Raw genomic sequence first — 20,030 nt, 5'->3', positions numbered from 1 at the left:
GGTATTTTTTACATCATTTTTTTCTCTAGGCTAAATTAAATAGGAGATAGAAATCAGCCCAATTAAGGGCATGGGAAGATGGTTTATTTTTGCCAAAAAGTTATAAATCTCTCAAAAACTAGGGAGCCAGAAAAATTAGTGACACAGTGTCAATCTTTGAGTAAATGAGAAAAAGAAGTCACACCTGTTTGCTAATAGGTTGCCAAGGAAGTTTCTATTTCAGTGGTGCTTAGGCTGAAGTTTAGAACTGTTCTCCACTGGAAATTTTGCCTGTTCTAAAATCATACTGGGGAGGACAGAGTGCTAAAAATTATGTGTCTAAGGCGCCTGGGTGACTCAGTCAGTCGGTTAAGCATATGCCTTCGGCTTAAGTCATGATCTCAAGGTCCCACGATCGGGTCCCGAGTCAGGCTCTCTGCTCAGCGGGAAATCTGCTTCTCCCTCTCCCTCTGCCCATTCCCCCAACTTGTGCTATCATTCTAAGTGAATAAAACCTTAAAAAAATTTTTTTTAACTAAAAAATAAAAATTATGTCTCTTCCCACACTTAAGAATGACTGTGCAGAGGACATTGATGTCGTCAGCATACCTGAGCAATCTTGGTTTTCTTTTGTTGGAATTTGCAGAGCCGCAGAATCTGGGACCCTGAGGAATCACTGAACTGTTCATGGAATGGATGTAACAGCTTTACAGACTCTCCAAAACTACAGAGAGAAAAACCAAATACAATGGAAGTTATTTTTTGTAATGACCAACATAACAAAAGGAGGTTGATTTTCCCACTGGGATTAGAAGGCACCCTTACCTGCACACGGCAATCTGACCCACTTCCAGGAGGGTTAGAGCGTTTCCAATCACAGCCAAAGATTCAAATGCCAGCTATGAAATAGAAAGTTAAGCTTAGGCTGACAGAATCAGAATATCCTCTAGTGCCTCTCAACCTTTTTTATCCCAAGAGTCCCACAGAAAATACTATTTTTGCCTGGCCCACAGGGAACATCAACATGGCTATTCACAATCAACCTAGAAGCCACGGTGGCCGTAGACTGGGGCTAATAGCACAAATCCTGAACCCAGAATCCATTACACTAGTAGTGAAGGTCTGCTCTAGACATCATCTAATAAACGTGGTCCTAAGAGGTGAGGTCCGTAAAATTTTTAGCAATTTCCCCAGGGTGGGGGCACTACATAAAAAGTAATCTCTTATTGGTAAAAGATTTTAAAAACCAATGTATTTTAACCCATATATAAATGACAGCAGAGTTTTAGAATTTAAATTTCATTAAAAAGATGATGATACTTGTAGCAACTAACACTCAAACATATCAAGTGCTAAGTACATACTTCATTTAATTTTCACAACTCTGTATGAGGTTCTGTTACAATTCTCATTTTTCGTAAGATGAAACTGACACATAAGAAGGAAATAAACTGATCAAATGTCATGAGGTAAAGAGTGAGGAACTTGGACCTAACCTGGGTTCAGAGGTCACACTCTTTCTCTACAGAGCGTAGGTTGCTAGAGATGTAGGTTGCTCACTGGTTCACACTAGGTAATAGCATCACTGCAAAAAACATCCCTCTTCAGTGGCCATACGGTGGTAGCCTAAGTAATTCCATTCAGGCTCTTAAGTCTTGTGAATACTAACAGAGCACTAACTCCAGATAATTTCAGACTTAAAGAGATGTACGCTGAACTCTTTAAAAATGATATTCAGATATTATGTTGTGCAAAGTAATAAAAAAATAGTTTAACAGTACACTGCATTTTGTGGAAAATAAACATTGTCAGAATTATTCTTCTGGAGCTAGACAGGAGCACAGCAAGGCTAAAAAAACAACACAACTTAAGAGGCCTCCAACAGTAAGGGACCAAATTATCTGAGACATCCTGAAACCGCCCTTTTGACTTCTTTTAAAAATTTTAGGTCTTAAAAAAAAAAAAAAAAAAAAATTTTTTTTTTTAGGTCTTCTCAAGCACGGTATCAAATTCTCAGAACGGTAACTGGCATTTCAAAGTGCTTTCGGCCAGACATATTTAAAACTTCTGGGTGGCCATGGAGCAGGGCTTGCTGTCAGTTACTCATTAAACCAGCTCTGGGGTTCCTTACCTGTTTGGTATGGTTATCTACCATGCTAGAAGAGTCATCAATGGCCAAACAAATCTGATACTGGCGTTTACTGGGTTTGGTCCTTCGAAGCCAAATCTTGTCTTTCCGAAACTGACTAGCGATGTATGGAATGACCTTCCGCATGTTCAGCCGCTTCCCAGTTCGATAGTCTCCTCTATTAAATTTACCCAAATGGGACCAAGATTGGTTAGCAGCTGCTCATCCTCTGATAATTTTTTTTTTTAAATACAATTACATTGTAATACCTTATAACCAATAATAGCAAATAACCAGTAACCTGGCACATGCAAGCGTTACTGTCCTTGGAGAGCTGAGGGCAGCCAGGAAAACTGGGTATGTAGGTAATAATAATTAGGTTCTTTCAGGAAAGCTAAGACACATTTTTAAAAATTAGAAAAATTTGTTTGTACTTATTAAGTCTTGGACTCTTTTCTGTTCAGAAACGGAGTTTGGATAAATCTTTGAACAGATCCAGGTGAGTGACACATGCGGCGAGCCCATATAGCCACCCAAAGGCTCAGCCAATTTTCCCATCAGATGTTAACGGATCAAAGGAACTGCATTCAAACCGAACTTCAAAGACACTTCAGTGTTTAGCGATAACATGAAACAGGGTAAAGAGTGACATACTGTGCAGCACCAACAGCCATCGTAAACCAGCACTTTAAGTGACTAGGGGTTGAGCTCAATAGAAAAGTTGACACTGCCATCTTTTCAGGGCACTGTGAGTGAGGCCAGGGGAGAAGACTTACTTGAGCTTGGCAGCCTGGGTTGGCTCTAATATGAGACGAAGCTGCTCACACAGCTGTTGCGAAAGCGGCGCAGTCAAGGCCAGGTAACTCTGCCACATCTCCGCTGCAGCCTTCTCCTGCGACGACAACGAGTAAGTTACCCAGAGAACATCGGAGCCAGCCAAAGTCAGGAGGGCAAGATGAGGCTTGCAGCAGAGCGGTAGAAAATGACCTGCATGAACTTCATCAACAGACGCTAACTTGAGAGCGTCTCTTAGCAAGCTGCCAGCTAGTTCATGTCCTTAAAAACGTCCCCTCTTCCACCGAAACCACAACCCTTGGTTCCAAATGAGGAAGGATGAAAAGGCAGAAAATAATGGAATTTGTAGCCATCTCAGCAGTTTACCCTCACCATCTACAAAGGCACTTCGTGTGGGTGGGGCACTGTGGGTGGGTAATGATGGTGGCAGCAGATCCAGCCACGGAACTGTGGCTCTCAGGGTTATGTTTCAAAAGCAAGAGTGATGAATGCAAATCTCTCAACAGTGTGCTTCTACCCTAGACACAAAGCTCCAACTACGGCAGAGCCCTCACACAGGTCTGCAGTAGGAATGATGACAGGAGGCACAAACAGATATATAGATATCTGTATATATCTGTATATATCTGTATAAACAGATATCCGTATATAGATAGTAAATTGAGGATGCAAAGTCCTTAATAAAGTTCTAATTAAAAACGAAGCTTCTGGTTAATCTGTGCTGGCATATTAAATCAGCCAGCAATAAACAGTTCATGTAGCCTACTCTGAGGAAGACATATTTTGTGCCATTTTTCAATCACTGTCCTATCTGTTGTATCTATTATAGAGTGAGCAATAGGAACTCAAGGAAATAAATACATCAGCTTTTCTGTTTTAATTAAGCTACATACTGAGTGGGAAAGTAGGCAGAAAGCAATGGATGGACGTAGGCTCCATACACTCAGTCCCTTGTACAAAGGTAACTGGTGCTAAGAACCTGTTAAGCTTGCTATATCTTTAAAAAAACAAATAAACAAAACAAACAAACAAAAAAAAACAAGATTATCTTGTGAAAAAACCAGAGACTTACTTCTTCCGGGTTTCCAGATTCATGCGGCTGCCACATTTCCAGCTGTCTCTCTAGCTCCTGTCTTAGCTCACTGATGTCTTTTAAAAAGGGCTAAGGAGAAAAAGCCACAGATAAGAGGCAGCCTAGGTTGAAATCACCAACTCATTACCACTGGCTGCCTTCTTCTGAGCAGTATGAATTACAAATACATACCCCTGAGACACAAAGCTTAAGCAATTTAATGGCACAATAAGAAGATGCCAGACAACTGCTTCCCATTTTGTAGACACAAGATAAAGGAAATTTACCATTTAGAAGAAATCCATCCAGCAAAATCAAAACAAAAAACCCACAAAGGTATTAATATCAAAATGTTCTTTGATTAATCAAGACTCTATTAAGTCAAACGATTAGGGAAAACGCCATTAAGCCTGCTCTTAAAATGCAGGCATTAAGCCAAAGATCCTTGCTCCTTCCATCAGCATAAACTGTGAACTGTCCCTACAGGCTTCTCACACAAGGATGCTGGACATGAGAAGAGTAAATTTGAGAGCCTGAGGCTGGAGGACAAGACCCACCATCACGGTCAGGTCAGGACAGACCACCCACTACGACCCTGGGATGAACTGCTGGAATAGTGTCACCTGTTTAGAGAAAACTGGTCATACTGACAGTTTTCCGAAAGACTTTGATAAGGGAAGACTCTAAACAACCAGATATATCATGAAGTTCTAAAGACAAAAATTTAAAAGCAGTTTATAACTACATTTTATTAACTTATTAAAGCAGTAATTTGTGACAATTTTCATACCTGGAAAACTGTGTCTGTGAGGAACTGATAGGCTGTGTGAATGGTCGAATCTCGGCTTCTCTCCGCTTTCTCCTTCTCCGTCTCCTCATGGGATAGGTCGGTCCTGGGATCTTGGTCTTCTGTTTTAACAGCTTGGGTCTCCACCTCCATCTCATCAAAACCTATTTGTATACAAGGACAGAGTTGTACTTACCATAAAACTACACAGAGATGAGCCTTCACAACTGCCTGCCTATCCTAACAATTACTCAAACCTTACTCCTTCACTATCCACCAAATTTCTACATACGGGTTCCACATGTTGCTTCTCTTTGGGTCAGTCACTTCCAATTCTGACTCCCCTAACCTCCCCTCCTCCCCACTGTGATGTTGAAGGCAGCTATTCTGCAATAAAGGGAAATAGGGGAGATTGCCATTTACCCCAATAAGCCTTGTAGGACTCTGTGATTCTTTAAAGTACGTGCATATAGAACTTTGATAAAAACAAAAACTAAAATAAAGTCATAGTTCCATTCTATAAATGAGAACACTGAGGCAAAGAAAATATGAATAATTTGCCTCAACCTATAACGCGAGGAAGAGGCAAAGTCTGGATTCTTAATTTTCATCAGAGCTATGCCATTCCCACTGCCATATAATGACTGGGCAAGTCGACAATTCTAAAACCCAAGAAAAGACGAATAAAGCAGGAAAAAGGGCTTTTGAATTGGGCAAGTTCTTTTGAATTTGCATTTATTCCACTGCTGATAAAGTTGTTTTTTTAATGTGTTAAAAGCATGTCCTTTATTTATTTATTTTTAAATAAATTGCTTAGTAATAGCACTTGGTCAATCACGAAATGGAACTGTATGTAAGACATTTGGTTATTTTTTCACATGCATTTTCCCCGTTCTTCTTCTTTAAGTATTTTTATTGCATTTTATGCTAATATTCCATATTTTCACATAATTGAAAACCCTTCTTTAATAATCAAGAGTGTATCTTCTGGTCATAATGAAGTAAGTGTACTCTTTTGTTTTCTGCATATTTAAAGAAGACTGATGGCCTTTTGCCGGAATCTCAGGTTTCTGAGGTCTCCTTGAAGGATAGTGTCTCCAACGCCACTCCTCCGCCTTTTGACTCCCACGTGAAATATAGTGGAATTATCATAGGCAAACGAGCACCTGTGCTATGGGTTTGGACGGCGAAAGAACAAACCAGATCAGGCCACACTACATAAGAAGTGACTTTTCTAAGTCAGCTTAGAAGGGATTTCTTCACTGTAGGACTCACCAGGGCTCGCCGTGGTCCCTGACTTAACCTCCTCTGGCTTCAGCTGTTCCACATCTGCTGCTCGGAGCTCCTCCTCCTCCATGTCCAAGAAGGTATCCTCTACCCCCTCTTCCTGGCCCCCCCTGGAATCTTCTGCAGACTGTTGCTGCTCCTTGCTGGCCACATCTGCCAATAAAGCACACAAACACCCAGAGAGGCTAGGTCTTTGCAGAACAAAGTACTCAAGAGTGGATACAGTTTGTCATTTTAAGCTCCCAAGATCTTATTCCTGCTGGTTCTCCGCTGACCAGCTATGAGTCATGAACACAGTGCTTGGCTTCTCTGTGCCTTGGATGCCCTCCTGACCTACTGATGTAACTGCCTATTCTCTACCACAAAAATAAGATGCTTAGCTAGGTTTTTACTGCTCTTACAAGAAACTGCAGCAGAAAAAACAGGTGGACACCTGACTAAGAGCAGCTAACGGAATTATCCTACATTACCAAGTTATGAGTAGAGAACCTGTGATGATTAAGAGTGTAACAGAGGACACAGAAAAACCAAGTTGAGGATGAGCTCTGTGATCTTGGACAAGTTCTTAAACTTGTTTGGCCTCAGTATGCTCATCTATAAGATGGAACTATTGTAACTCACAAGATTATTGGAAAAATTTCATGATCATTTAGCAAATACTTGGAATTGTATTTGGTACAAAGCAAGAGCTCAATTCATGGTAGCAATTATTATTACTGTTCTGTTTTTCTAAAAAGTGAAGACAGGGAGAAAATAATTCATGATAGAACAATCATCTCTGAAACAATGCTCATAGCTATAACAAGATATATTAACACCTAAATATCAATATATATATAGGAAACAATGCTCATAGATATAACATAGATATATTAACACCAGTTTACATGTTAGGAATAAAATATTAAAAAGTCACCAAGAGAACAGAAAGAGAGACTGAGTAATGACTGACCACTCCTCTTTGTACGTGAAGTTTTTCTCTTTTCACTTAAGAGAACACAAACATTTCTAGTTCACAGCTCTTGCCATTGCAGGGAGTGACCTCACAGTGACTATGAAGGAATGCCCAGTACTCAGAAACCCCAAGATTAGCACTAGGTCTGGATGTGGCAAACTGTTAGCAAGGATATGTAAGACTTACACCAGACCCCAAAAACCTGAACACTTACACTTGGTCACAGATACCTTTTTATACCAAAACCAAACTGCATTCCTGCATAATTCTTCTTAGAGAGAAAATAGTTCTAAAAAAGCCATTACCCATTCCTAAGATGAATTTCTTTATCTGCTGGGCATACAGTCATACAGTTGAAACTCTCACAGAGAGCTGAGTGAGCAGAGCAGAAGCCTTCCCTGAACCATACCGTACGTCTGTGCATCATAAGGGTCACTGCCGTCTTTAATGTGCTCAAATGCATCTGCGTCCTCCAGCTGGGCCTGGGGCTGGGCTGGCCCCTGCTCACTGTGGCTCTCCATATTCACAGTCCTAAGTCGCTTATGGACATGCTCACTCTGATCACCCACGGAGCGCTCATTGTCGGCCTGTCCAGGTTTCCTCTTGAAACTCTGCGGAAAATAGGTGGAAATTCATTAGAGCTTTGTCTATAATGGCAAAATGACTAACGTACATCCACAGGGGGCAGGTTTACTAAATGAGGTACAACCACAGAAAAATGGAATTCAGTGCAGCTATTCAAAAAAGAATGGGCAGATCTCTATACACAAATATAGACTGATCTGTATGATATACTTTATATCTGAAAGGCAAGGAAGAAACACACATCCATACATAAGCTACATATGCAAAAATACATGTAAAACAAGACAAGACTAGTAGCACCAACCTTCTCTTTAAGTGGCTTGAGGACAGAAATAAGATGGAAGCTTTTTAGGGGATTGCTTTTTATATAGGAACTTCATTTCATGTTCATGAATTATACCCCACTCAAAAAAAACCCTAATTTTTAGGTGCACCTGGGTGGCTCAGTTGGTTGAGCATCTGACTCTTGATTTTTGGCTCAGGTCATGATCTCATGGGTCATGAGATAGAGCCCGTGTGTTGTGCTCTGTGCTGGGCATAGAGTCCACTTGGGATTTTCTCTCCCTCTGCCGCTCCCCGTACTCACAATTGTGCTTGCAATAAATAAATAAATAAAAATATTAAAAACCTTATTTTTAAAACAGAAGAGAGTAAGGACAATGGAAAAAAGACTGGCTAGTACTGGGCAACAGCAGCCAACACCTGGCTCTTAGGCTGCATAGCAGGAATAGAGAAGAGAGGGGTGTGTGCGTGCGTGTGTGTGTACACGCCCTGACAGGGAAGAAGCCCAGGGTCCTGATCTGCTTCCTGTGGCCGCCATCACATTTGGGGAGACAGCAAAGCCTCGGAGCCTGGCTTTTTTTAAACCACACAGCTCGAAGAGGGATAGAGACCTGTGTGTTTTTCCTGGTCTGCTTCTGGGAAGCCAGCCGGGCAATGAAGTTGGATTCATGGCCTTCTGCCTGGTTTGCGTCCGCAGCTCCACTCCCGTGTTCCTAGGAAATGCAAGCCACAAGAGAATGAGGGTGGAAGATGCTGTACAAGCACCTGGTTACTGCACTGGATTATACACAGCTTCTCTAGCATTCTCCTCTGCGAGTCACACAGTACACCTGCCTCCCTGCTCGGGAACTCACCTGTGACTGAGGCCTGGGCCCTGGGCAAAAACAAGAGCACTGAGATCCAGAGGGTACCCTCTCGAGTGACTTTGCTGTGTAAGGCTGATTAGTTCCTTGTTTCCAGGAATGTAATGGCTTACTCTGAAGGTAGGACAGACCTCAACCAGAAACCGGGTCTGCCATCAACCGCCTATATACCCTTGAGACTGTCATTTCACTTTACTGTAGCTTACTTAACTCAAATATAAAATGGAGAAAGTAATAACAATAATCAGCTGTCTTAGAGAACTACCATGAGGACTTGAAGTCATGAAAAGGCTCAGTACTACCTAATGGTGCTCAATAAATGTGGGGGATGGGAACAAGAAGTATAAACAGGTGTTATTATTGGTGAGAAAACTAGGCTCTTGGGGCGCCTGGGTGGCTCAGTCATTAAGCATCTGCCTTCAGCTTGGGTCATGATTCCAGGGTCTTGGGATCAAGCCCCACATAGGGCTCCCTGCTCAGTAGGAAACCTGTTTCTCCCTCTCCCACTCCCCCTGCTTGTGTCCCTCTCTTGCTGTGTCTCTCTCTGTCAAATAAATAAATAAAATCTTTAAAAAAAAAAAAGAAAGAAAGAAAAAGAAAACTGGGCTCAAAGAGGCTTAAGGAGCTGTCCAGAATCACCACTGTAAGTAAACAACAGCAGGCCCTCAGACTTTCAATGCTTTTTCCACAGCATGCCAGTGGCCCGACTTGTGGTCACACACAGAACACATCATTCTGGCTCAAGGAACAAAGTGCTTTGCTTTTTAAATTAAAACCCTTAGAGGGACACCTGGGTGGCTCAGTCATTTAAGCATCAACTCTATTTTCGGCTCAGGTCATTATCTCAGGGTTGTGAAATTAAGCCCGGGGTTGATTCTGTGCTGGGAGCTGGAGCCTGCTTAAGATTCTCTCTTTCAGGATGCCTGGGTGGCTCAGTCAGTTGAGCATCTGCCTTTGGCTCAAGTCATGATCCCAGGGTCCTGAGATTGAGTCCTGCATGAGGCCCCTGCCTAGAGGGGAGCCTGCTTCTCCCTCTGTTTGCCACTTCCCCTGCTTGTGCTCTGACAAATAAATAAATTAATTAAAAAAAAAAAAAAAAAAAAGATTCTCTCTCCCTCTACCCCTCCCCCATGCTCATTCTCTCACTCTCTGGCCCTCTCTTTAAAAACAACAACAAGGGACGCCTGGGTGGCTCAGTTGGTTAAGCGGCTGCCTTCGGCTCAGGTCATGATCCCAGCGTCCTGGGATCGAGTCCCACATCGGGCTCCTTGCTCGTCAGGGAGCCTGCTTCTCCCTCTGCCTCTGCCTGCCATTCTGTCTGCCTGTGCTCGCTCTCTCTCCCTCTCTCTCTCTGACAAATAAATAAATAAAATCTTTAAAAAATAAAAATAAAAAAATAAAAACAACAACAAAAAAAACCTTTAGAACCTGGTGGGCAGCAAGGAAAAGGGAACTACTAAGAGAAGCACAGTATTGGCTCTACAAGTCTAAATTCAACCTATCTTTACTTGGGAGCTTTCTAAAAAATAACATGAACCTGATTCTCCCATGAAGAACTACCAGTCTAACAGCTTCTTCTCTTTAAGCACAATACTTAAGTACAGCGTAGAGCCAGCATTCTAGGATTTGTTCTGAGAGGCAAATAAAAGTAGGTATCCGACCATTTTCTCAAGGATTGGAAGATCTTTTTAGATGTCGACTGCTAACTAGATGGAGATTTCACCCAGGGAAAAGAGACCCTCCCAGAGGCAGCTGGCGGAGGCAGCGAGGGACTATCACCTCCTTTCCCTGCTCCTTCTCGGGCGCGGCCCCAGCCAGCTCGACAGCCTGTGCGCTCTGCACACTCTCCAACCCCGTCTGCCCGCAGGAGTCATGCTCCTTCCTCTCCGTGGCCTCTGGCAACTGCTCCTCCGGGTCAGAGTTCTCCCCGCCTTCTTCTTCTTCCTGCAGGGTAAGCAAACACCACATTAAAATGCTCTGAGGGAAGAATATAAGGCAGCGGGGTGGGCAGAGGTGGGGGGAGGGTCCCGTAACAAGCCGGTGCCCTGCGGCTCACCGCGGGGAGTCTGCAGGGAGGGTGTCGGGCAGAAGGGGTAGAAACAGAAACTTAGTGCTGCTCAGCAGCGCCACCTGGTGCTAGAGAAGTATCCTAAAAGATTCTGACCGAATGAAGTAACCTCTCCTCCCCCTATTTTAACTTCAGACAAACTAGACACTCCACAATACCTGGGGCTGGAGACCTTGGTCCACAGGAATGCCTTTCTCTGCGCTGCCCTCATTGGCTTCCTTGTCCTCGTCCTCCAGAGACTGCCGCTCATCCTCCGAGTTTTCTTCAGGATGTTCAGCTTTGTCTTGGTCTTCAGCTCCTGTGTCCATCTCTTCCTCCCCCTCTTGCTTCTCCTCTTCACTGGGGTCTTCCTCAGGCTCATGTTGACCCTGACCTTCACTGTGGTCAGCCTCGATCTCTTCCTTTACTTCCTCAGCTTCATGACCTGCTTCTTCAGTATCCATTGGCTTTTCTTTAATTTCCAAAGGATTTTCTTCTAGATAGATACAATAAAAAGTAAAAACACAGAATTCAATTGGATTTAACATGGGATCAAGTTATACAAGTTCTGTTATTAGTCTCGAACCAGGAATTGGGACACTATGGCACCCATGGCCAAATCTGGCTGACATGCCTCTGTAAATAAAGTTTTACTGGAATACAGCCACATCTATTTGCTTACCTATATATATGTTTAGCCCGCCCACCCTGTATTGCCTATGGCTGCTTTCACACTACTACAAAAGCAGAAGTTTTTGCAATCCCTGCTGCAGCTTATGGCCTATAAATTATGATGTATTTATCTGACCTTTACAGAAAAAGTATGCCCACCCCTGCTCTAAACTGTAACATATACGCAATTGTCTGGATGGTGCATTTCACTAAAAAATTCCAAGTAATCCCCTAAAAAATTCTAAAAGCCAGCACAACAATAGGAATATTTTAGACCAAAGACAGGAAATGGTATTATCCTTAGGAAACATTGATAGACATCCTTCTTTATCATACACAGAAAATACGACATATATTTAATGGAAAAATCCTATTTGGAAAACTTTTATTTATTAAAAGAACACTCCTAGAGGCACCTGAGTGGCTTGGTTCGTTAAGCGTCTGCCTATGGCTCAGGTCATGATCCCAGGATCCTGGGATCGAGCCCCAAGTTGGGCACCCTGCCCAAGTGGGTGTTTTCTCTACAGTGTTTCCAATACCAGAGAGCTCTCCCTAGGGAAGTCACCCAAACTGAACAGTGGGTGACAGATTACTGTCAAGCGCCATGTGATTTCTCTTGATTATTCAATTTCATTCGTCATAACAATGGCTTCATATTTCAAACTAAATACACAACATAAGCATAGCAATCAATACTGAAACAATCATTTCCCTAAGAAAGCTGAAACTAGACTCTGTAAGAGGCCTACGTATACCCAGACTGCAGTGTTCACATCAACCCATGAGATGGAGCATCGAGATAGCTGTGGGGACACGAAGCTTTGTGGGAGGAAGCACCAGCCAGGTACCGTACTGCTAAAACACAGGACAGGAGAGGCCATTACTGACAAAAACCTGATGGTTTACTTTACTTCTACTCAGCTTACCCTTTAAGCCTAACTCAGGTGAGAAACACTACAGAGACAAAGCAAACAATTTTCTCAAACTGGAATTGAGTTGACCAGACATGATTTATAACTGGGCCATGATATGGCATGAAGAAATTGATTACTGCTCATTTTCAGTGAATTCCAACTGGTCTCTTAGGTTTTGAAAGACACACCTCCTTCTTCATGGTCTGTGTCCTCACTGCCATTCTTATCTTCACTGTCTAGGTTTATGTCATCTGGAAGGTCCAAGGCTTCAGGTTCTGGCAGTTTCTCCTGATTGCCATGGTAAGGGTCTACCTCATTCTCATCATATTCCCTCTTTGGACAATGAAGAGAACAGGAAAAAAAAAATTAAAACATTTTTAAAAAGCAGCATTTGCATATAATTAGCTCTAAGCAGTTATGCTAAAAGAATACAAAGGCTCTTCTCTAAAATGTCCCCCCCACTTTAGAATTTTACTAATGCTTCCAGAATTTTCATGATGGAATTTCAAACTCCACTTTCTGTGCAGGTTCTCCACCAATAAGAGATACTGTGTCACTTAATTTCAAAAAGGAAACTAAAGGTAATGAGGAGATATATGGAAAAGAATCAGAGTTTAGCCAAACTCCAGCATGAGCCCAAACAGCATGAAAACCATCTCACTTGCAACCAAACTAGTTAGATAGTTTATGTCCTGCTGAGAGACTTTGTTACATGTTCTTTTATGAAGCAATGGGAAAACAGCTGATGAATAGGAAAAAATGTCTTGACTCTCCCCAGGAGCTGCGTGGTGTTAACAGCCCTGGCCTGGAATCAGGGGAAGACGGGTTTCAAATCCTCATCACCTCATCTACTTGTTCATTAATTTTGTCCTGGCCTTGTCCATCATCAGCAACTTCTGATTCTTCCCTTTCTTCCTTCTTATCTTGGTTTTTATCTCTGTTTGACTTCCCAGCATCCAAGTTGTCATCTTTGGCAACAAGTCCACAATCTTCCTAAATGTCAGAGGAAGAAAAAACACAGAATCATTATTCTTAATCAAGAAACTGCTTTCACACAGGTTGATTCTACCTACAGTAGCTCTTAGGCATGTACAATTTCTGCCTGTTGGGCCAATCCCATGGTAAAATCTAGCTGACAGGGTGTCCTTCATGTCTTCAAGAGCAGTCTGACTTGGCCCAGACGGCAGCACTGATGGCCAGTGTGTGAACAGTGGGGTGGGCCACCCTGTGCTGTTGCAGAGTCCCACCCAGCCCCGGACGTCTCCTAAGCAAATAGTTGGAGAAGTTCAGTGGTCAACAGTAGAATCGGCGCATTTGCACTGAGTCTTCTTAACTTCCTTTCCATAACACATGGGAAGGCCCACATTAGACCGTTCTTCCGGCTCTGAATACAATCAAGTATGAAAGATGGAAGAGGAAAAAAAGAGAAAAAAGAGATGAAAGAAAGAAGAAAAACAAAGATAAAAAAGGAAAAGCAGTAAATTACAGGGAGTGGTAGCTGGTGGGAAGAATGCCTCGTCTCAACCCGGGGACTAGAGGGTGGGGGGAGTCTTTTAATTACCTCATCCATTCCTGGTCCTGTTTCTTCAGTTTTACTGTCTTCTTCCTCCTCATCTTCCTCCTCCTCATCATCACCCCAAAGCCGCTCATCTAGTTTGTCAGCTTCCTCGCCATTCAGATCACCCATCTGTTTATCCAGGTCTCCGCCCTCACTGTCTGATTTCCCATCATCCTCTTCTGAAAGGGAAGGCACTGAGCTTAGTGAAGCAAATCCCCAAACTGAGAGGTCTGTGTGTGCAGAAGAGGCATGGACCCACTACCTGGCAAATTCCCTACCTGAGACTGTGTTTCTACACTGTACAGGCAGATGTCTTTAGATCTGCTGAAGTAGTCCTACTGTGTTTTACAAATGATTTGAAGTAAAAAAGAAGTCTGTAATGTGTGATATTAGCAAACAGAAGGGTGGTGGGATAGCTGTCAGGGTATCTACTTCTGGTGCTGCGGGGAATATTCGTTATGGGACTCGGTAACTTCACTGGGTTTTGGTTTCTTATCTGTGAAATGAAAAAGTTAAACTATAGGATTTTCAAGGTTCCTCCCCATCTCCAACACACTATACACTTCTATTTTATCCAACATTTAACATCATGTGTCTAACTCAATCAGAATTTTCTTGCCATTGTTTTTGCTCAGTGTCTGCTGTGTCAAAGATTAGATTCTTATGCTGCTTAGGAAATGTGTACTTTTCTACTCTACAGTCAACTTTCATTTCTGCAAGATCTTTGCTTATAGTAACACAAGATATCTCAAATTAAGCTCTAGACAGAAATTTAGGGCAATAACAATTATGGAACAAACATGACAGGTGATGATGTCACGTAAGAAATCACATTCTCAAACAATCTGTAATGAGAGGGGAATGTTCATCGGTTAAATGAAAAAAGCAGACTACAGTGGCACCTGGGTGGCTCAGCTGGTTAAGCATCCAACTCTTGATTTCGCTGAGGTCATGATCTCAGGATTGTGAGATCAAGCCCTGCATCAGGTTCTATGCTGGGCATGTAGCTTGCTTAAGATTCTCTCTTTCCCTCTCTAAAGAAAGTGATTAAAAAAGACTATGAAGCTATTATGGTGTGTGTCTGCGTGTGTGTGTCTGTATGCAATATATGGGAAAAAAAAACTAAAATTTATTAAGTGGTTTGGGTGGTAAGCCTAAGGGCTATCTATTTCACACCTGTATTCTTGTTCCAAATCACCTATAACAAATGTCTACTATTTTGGTAAGTTTTTTTTAAGATACTACCCTGACCAATTTACTTTTGAGCGGAGAGCCAAGCTCTATTAGGGATATCTCTCCTTGCTCTTTCAGGCTTCCCTGAAGGGGAAGTAACTGCATCGAGCACATGAGGCAGCCAAAATACCAGTCAACGTCTCAGTTCACTCAGAAGAATCTCCAGAACTGACCACAGACTCCTGCCTCAGTGGACACAGGGAAGAAGTGTGCATATGCTGCTGTTTTCATCTGCAGTTATGGAGTAATAAACTTGTTCCAGAAGATTATAACAGGCTCCTTATTGGGAACATGGAATTTCTTACATAAAATATTTCTTACAAACGAGAATGAAGGGACAGATAATCGCAAACCTTGCTCTTCAAGCTCCCCATCATGCATTTTCCCTTCAAAGTCTTCTGACATCTCAATGGCATTATCCTCGCCCTTAATGTCTGATTTTGAGTCAGGATCCTCTTTATCCTTTTCTTGACCTTTCTGAAATGTATCTTCTGCCTATATCAAAAAGCATTATACAAAAAAATAAACACTGTAACTTTGCTAATGTTTATTTGACTCTAAATAAAATATAAATATTTAAATGCCAACATTAACAGCATAAAGTTATCTCTGGGGAGAGAAAAAAGGAGAACCAACAGGGATAACCACACACACAATAATTTCTGGTTTGCTTTAATATGTCTGTAATTTCCAGTTTTACTGTACTGGAATTAGAGAATATAGGATTTTGTTAAAGGTTTCTCCATGTGAATTGTTTAAAAACAAAAAAAATCCAGACATATTTAAAAGAATATGCATTCTTTAAAAAAAGGAATGAATTCTTAAGAAGGAGGATAAAAAAAATTCAATCTTATTATATTATCCACATCTTTAATATTTTTATCACTTTAGTCTCTCATACATAGTAACTAAATGTAATTTTGTTCACCTTTCCTTAAACTATATATTCTTATATACTCTCGGTGATATTTGGGGCAGAAGATTCATGACTGTCTTATTATGGTTGGATTTTAAAAGTGCTTTTTAAAAATAAAAACATAATAAAATCCTATTACAAGAATCTAAGCAAAAGAGAAAAAGTAAGCTTCCCCAGCACCACCATGCTCCAAAACTCACAAAGAAATTAACCTCAGTGACTTTCTGGTCCATTTTTTATCCATGAATACACCTAGGCAATCTGTAGCAATAGCTGTCTCCCAACATTTTATAAAACAATGATCCTTTTTTGTTTAAAAAAGGGTTTTTACAATCTGTTTTTTTTTTTTTTAAGACTTTCCAATTAATTTCTACACCCAATGTGGAGCTCAAACTCATGACCCTGAGGTCAAGGGTTGTATGTTCTACTGACTAAGCCAGCCAGGCACCCCTGCTTTTCTTTTTTTAAGTTAAAAAATGTCCCACAGATAAATTTAAATGTATCAACATGGAAACCTATCTCATTCTGTCTAATTAACTTATAGCACTGTTCTGCATAGATGGTATCATAATTTATACAATTTCCTCCTGATAAATATTTGGATCTTTCCACAATTTTCACTGTTACAAATAATGCTATAGGGAACATCCTTGTACAAAAAAAAAACTCTTTCCTACACCCATTTATCTTTGACCCTTATTTGCATTTCTATCAGAAAATATGGAATTCCTAGGTCAAAGAATACACATAATTAAAATTTATTAGATACTGCAAATTGTTCTGATAGCTTTTATCCCATTTAATGTTTTGTGCTTTGGATTGCACTTTCCTATTAAGTTTATAATTTTTTTGCTTTAATTTTTTTCCATGAGGAAAGTACTGTTGACGAAGTTAAATTTGAGAAATTTAACCCAAAAAATGCATGTGTATTAAACAGAGCTCTACCACATCAACACTAGCATAACTCTCTTGGTTATTCTTTCCAGTTTTCCCTTCAAAGGATGAAAAGTTGAAATTGGTTTGTCCCTTTATTTGTAATAGCTATAACCATACCTTAAATAAAAACTTATGGTCTGCTTTAGACTTTTAGAATATAGGTGCTAAAAAGAAACTCCATTATCTCTTATTTCTTCAAGTCACAGTTGATAAATCTAAATGACTAATAATAGTATGTAAAAAACAAAACAAGCAAACAAAAAACAACATTCCCAAATGAGACAGGCATTTAAAAAAGGAACACAACAATCTTAGCCCAAAGCATCTATTTCAAAAACATTTTTGATTCTAACCAAAAGAGGATATAGATTAAAATTTTTCAACAGGTCTTAAAGACATATAATAAAACATGTTAATAGTAAACACTGGCATTATTATTTAATGTCCCTGTTACCTAAAATAGTCCATTATTTTACCCTTAAATGAGCCACTACCAAAATTACTTTAGAAAAATCATCAGTAAAGATCTTCCCATTTAAAATAAAAACTTCTAAGTCATTTCCCTCTTGAATTATAGCCATAACTAATGACTGAGCTGCAAAGTTCCTTTCTGTAGTCTTTTGGCTTTTTATTTGTATTAAGCTTTCGTATTTTTCGGGCTCCATGAATCACAGTTTGAAAACCATTAACCTAGCCAGGAAAAAAAACATTTGTGTAAAACTTAATATTGAAAAGAAAGGAAGAAGGGAGTGAGTTTCTGTAAACTGTATCCATGCTTCAGGCATGTGAAAACGTACCTGTTCTTCATTTTCTATCTGGTCACTCACATCTTTCATACCCTCGCCTTCCCCAAGTCCACCTCCTTCATAGTCATGGAACTCAGTTGCTCCCTCTCTTGCTGAATCTTCCATGAATTCTTTGGGCAGGCAAAATCCCTTGAAAATAAGAGTGAACAACTAGGTATAAAAGAAATAAAAGACAGGAAAAAACTTGTTTTAGCTTTTCTCTAGCTCAGCATTTTCAATCTGACGGAAATACATCCAGTAGACCTTTGATATTCTTTTCTTTCTTGCTGATAACAGTTATTATGCAGGTTCAAAGCTTGACATCAGATTTAACATGTAAGGTTTTGAGTTCATAGAGGCCCTCTGGTGTGTAGTAATTTCATTTGGCAAGACAAAAATCCGAGTGAATTATATACTAGAATAATATTTACGAGCAAGTCACTGAGCAAGGGCAGAACCTCTCAGTATCTAAATCCCAAAGGGATTTCATCCTTCTTTATTTACTTCTCAAATTAGTAAGCCTGAGAAGAAAGAGAGGAGGGATAGAAGACCTATAATCCTGGAGGTACAGTAACTAGAAGCAGATGACAAAGTGGGAGATTTCATTTTTACTTGAAAAACTGAAGAAAATTTGGTGTGATGCACAAGTAAAATGTTATTTTTAATATAAAAAAAAATGCCTCCCTCTCAATTCTTGAGGTAAAACTATCACTCTTGGTATATGTGCCACATCCAGCATTTTCTGCCAAGGCACCTGGAACGGCATGGGGTCAAGAGTCAAGAACAAGATGAGACAAAGAAACACATGTGAAGGTTAAGAAAGCAGTGTTTTGTGTTGGAAAATAGTTTGCAAAGGAAAATCAACTACTAGCATGTGGGACAAAAATGAACAGAAAAACAAGTAGAAGGTATGTGCTATGGTGAGTGCTGTGAAGTGTGCAAACCTGGCAATTCATAGACCTGTACACCTGGGGCTAATAGTACATTATATGTTAATAAAAAATTAAAAAAATTTTTAAAAGCCTGGGAAACCCCGTACTAATGGGCTGGAGTACTTGGTACTGGCTGCCCGAGCATGCTTCACATGAACAGTCCTTACCTCCTGGGCGAGCTCTGTGAAGACCTGGGCAAGCACAGAGAGCAGTTTTGCAGTGCTACGGTGAGTTGCCAAAGACATGGTCAGGAAGAAGAGGACGATGTCTGAGTATCTGGAAAGCATGGGCACTAGACGCACCAACAAGCAGCAGGACTGGCTGAAGAACTGCGGGCGAAAGATCACAAGGCCTGTCACAGCACATAACGGGTACTGGGTTCTCTCGGGTAATACCGATGTTCTGCAACCGGACAGCAACAATCGTTGCACAACACCATGAACGTACTAAACGCCCCTAAAGGTAAGATTTATGTATATCTTATCTTACACACACACATACACCTCGGCTCTCTGATATTTCTTCCTTGTTCACACAAAACCTCACAAAAGTATACTTTAAATTCTGTCACTTAAGCTTAATTTAGTTAACAAGGGTTTTTGTTTTTGTTTTTAAAAATGTTTATAAACGAATTCTATTCGGAATCAAAGCCGGCACCGGAGGCAATGCTACAAACTTACAATGTCCTACAAAATAAGTTGCTCCTCTGGACTATTATGGACACAGCAACTGCCCCTCTGCTGGCCTGTTGTGAAGGGAATGGTATTTGCAGGGTGTGGCCATTCAGCCTTAGTTGAAGTAGCAGCACCCACATTAACATCAAGTACCCAGGACTGTGCGGTTGGGTATGAAAGAATTCCAAGACAACAGATACTCGATGGCTGGCATTTTTTGCATCTAAGCATCTTACTACTATAACCCTTAGCTAGCAAGGCCTAAGCTTTTCAGTTTGTCAGTGACGTTTACATGCATAAAGAACTCAAATTCTTAGGATTTTTGCCACAAAGGCCTGCTCTGGGACCACCCACATGGAGCAAAGCGAAAGCCACCCTGCCTTTGGTCGGACTGCTCTAGACAGCAAGAAGCTTATAAAGAACCATTGGTTACCGTGTGCTTCGCTGCTGTGCCATCCTCACCATATGATTTCAGCCTCTCCAACAGCTCAGAGACAGCAGAAATTATTTTCTGCACATGAAGAGCACTCACGTCGGCCCACAGGTCATCCTCTAAGAGTTTTGTTAGATGTCCCGACTGCAGTCTCTCAAAGCCTGGTGCCTCTTTCATTCACAGAAAAGAAAGACATG

General features: G+C 41.0%; 1 protein-coding gene across 3 annotated transcripts in view; it reads right to left on the bottom strand.

Moving 5' to 3' along the window:
* The window catches only part of LOC111158834 (midasin AAA ATPase 1), a 168,551-nt gene that overhangs the window by 4,846 nt on the left and 143,675 nt on the right, over positions 1–20,030 (bottom strand). The window contains exons 82-99 of one of the 3 annotated variants that reach the window (XM_022521117.1): positions 19,834–20,003; positions 18,894–19,055; positions 17,807–17,944; positions 15,511–15,652; positions 13,928–14,103; positions 13,210–13,359; positions 12,555–12,699; positions 10,960–11,276; positions 10,513–10,677; positions 8,482–8,583; positions 7,413–7,614; positions 6,037–6,201; positions 4,765–4,925; positions 3,975–4,064; positions 2,884–2,999; positions 2,111–2,285; positions 805–878; positions 589–703 (exon numbers count right to left, since the gene is read on the bottom strand). In XM_022521117.1, the coding sequence (XP_022376825.1) occupies positions 589–703; positions 805–878; positions 2,111–2,285; positions 2,884–2,999; positions 3,975–4,064; positions 4,765–4,925; positions 6,037–6,201; positions 7,413–7,614; positions 8,482–8,583; positions 10,513–10,677; positions 10,960–11,276; positions 12,555–12,699; positions 13,210–13,359; positions 13,928–14,103; positions 15,511–15,652; positions 17,807–17,944; positions 18,894–19,055; positions 19,834–20,003 (2,765 nt within the window). Of the gene's footprint in view, positions 1–588; positions 704–804; positions 879–2,110; positions 2,286–2,883; positions 3,000–3,974; positions 4,065–4,764; positions 4,926–6,036; positions 6,202–7,412; positions 7,615–8,481; positions 8,584–10,512; positions 10,678–10,959; positions 11,277–12,554; positions 12,700–13,209; positions 13,360–13,927; positions 14,104–15,510; positions 15,653–17,802; positions 17,945–18,893; positions 19,056–19,833; positions 20,004–20,030 lie in introns of all 3 variants that reach the window. The other 2 variants (XM_022521118.1, XM_022521119.1) reach the window with 2 other exon arrangements.

Source organism: Enhydra lutris, unplaced genomic scaffold (assembly GCF_002288905.1).
Source record: "Enhydra lutris kenyoni isolate GAN:26980312 unplaced genomic scaffold, ASM228890v2 scaffoldscaffold63, whole genome shotgun sequence".
Lineage (NCBI taxonomy): Eukaryota > Metazoa > Chordata > Mammalia > Carnivora > Mustelidae > Enhydra > Enhydra lutris.
The sequence above is the reverse complement of the archived record's forward strand: the minus strand, read 5'-3'. Positions and strand labels throughout refer to the sequence as shown.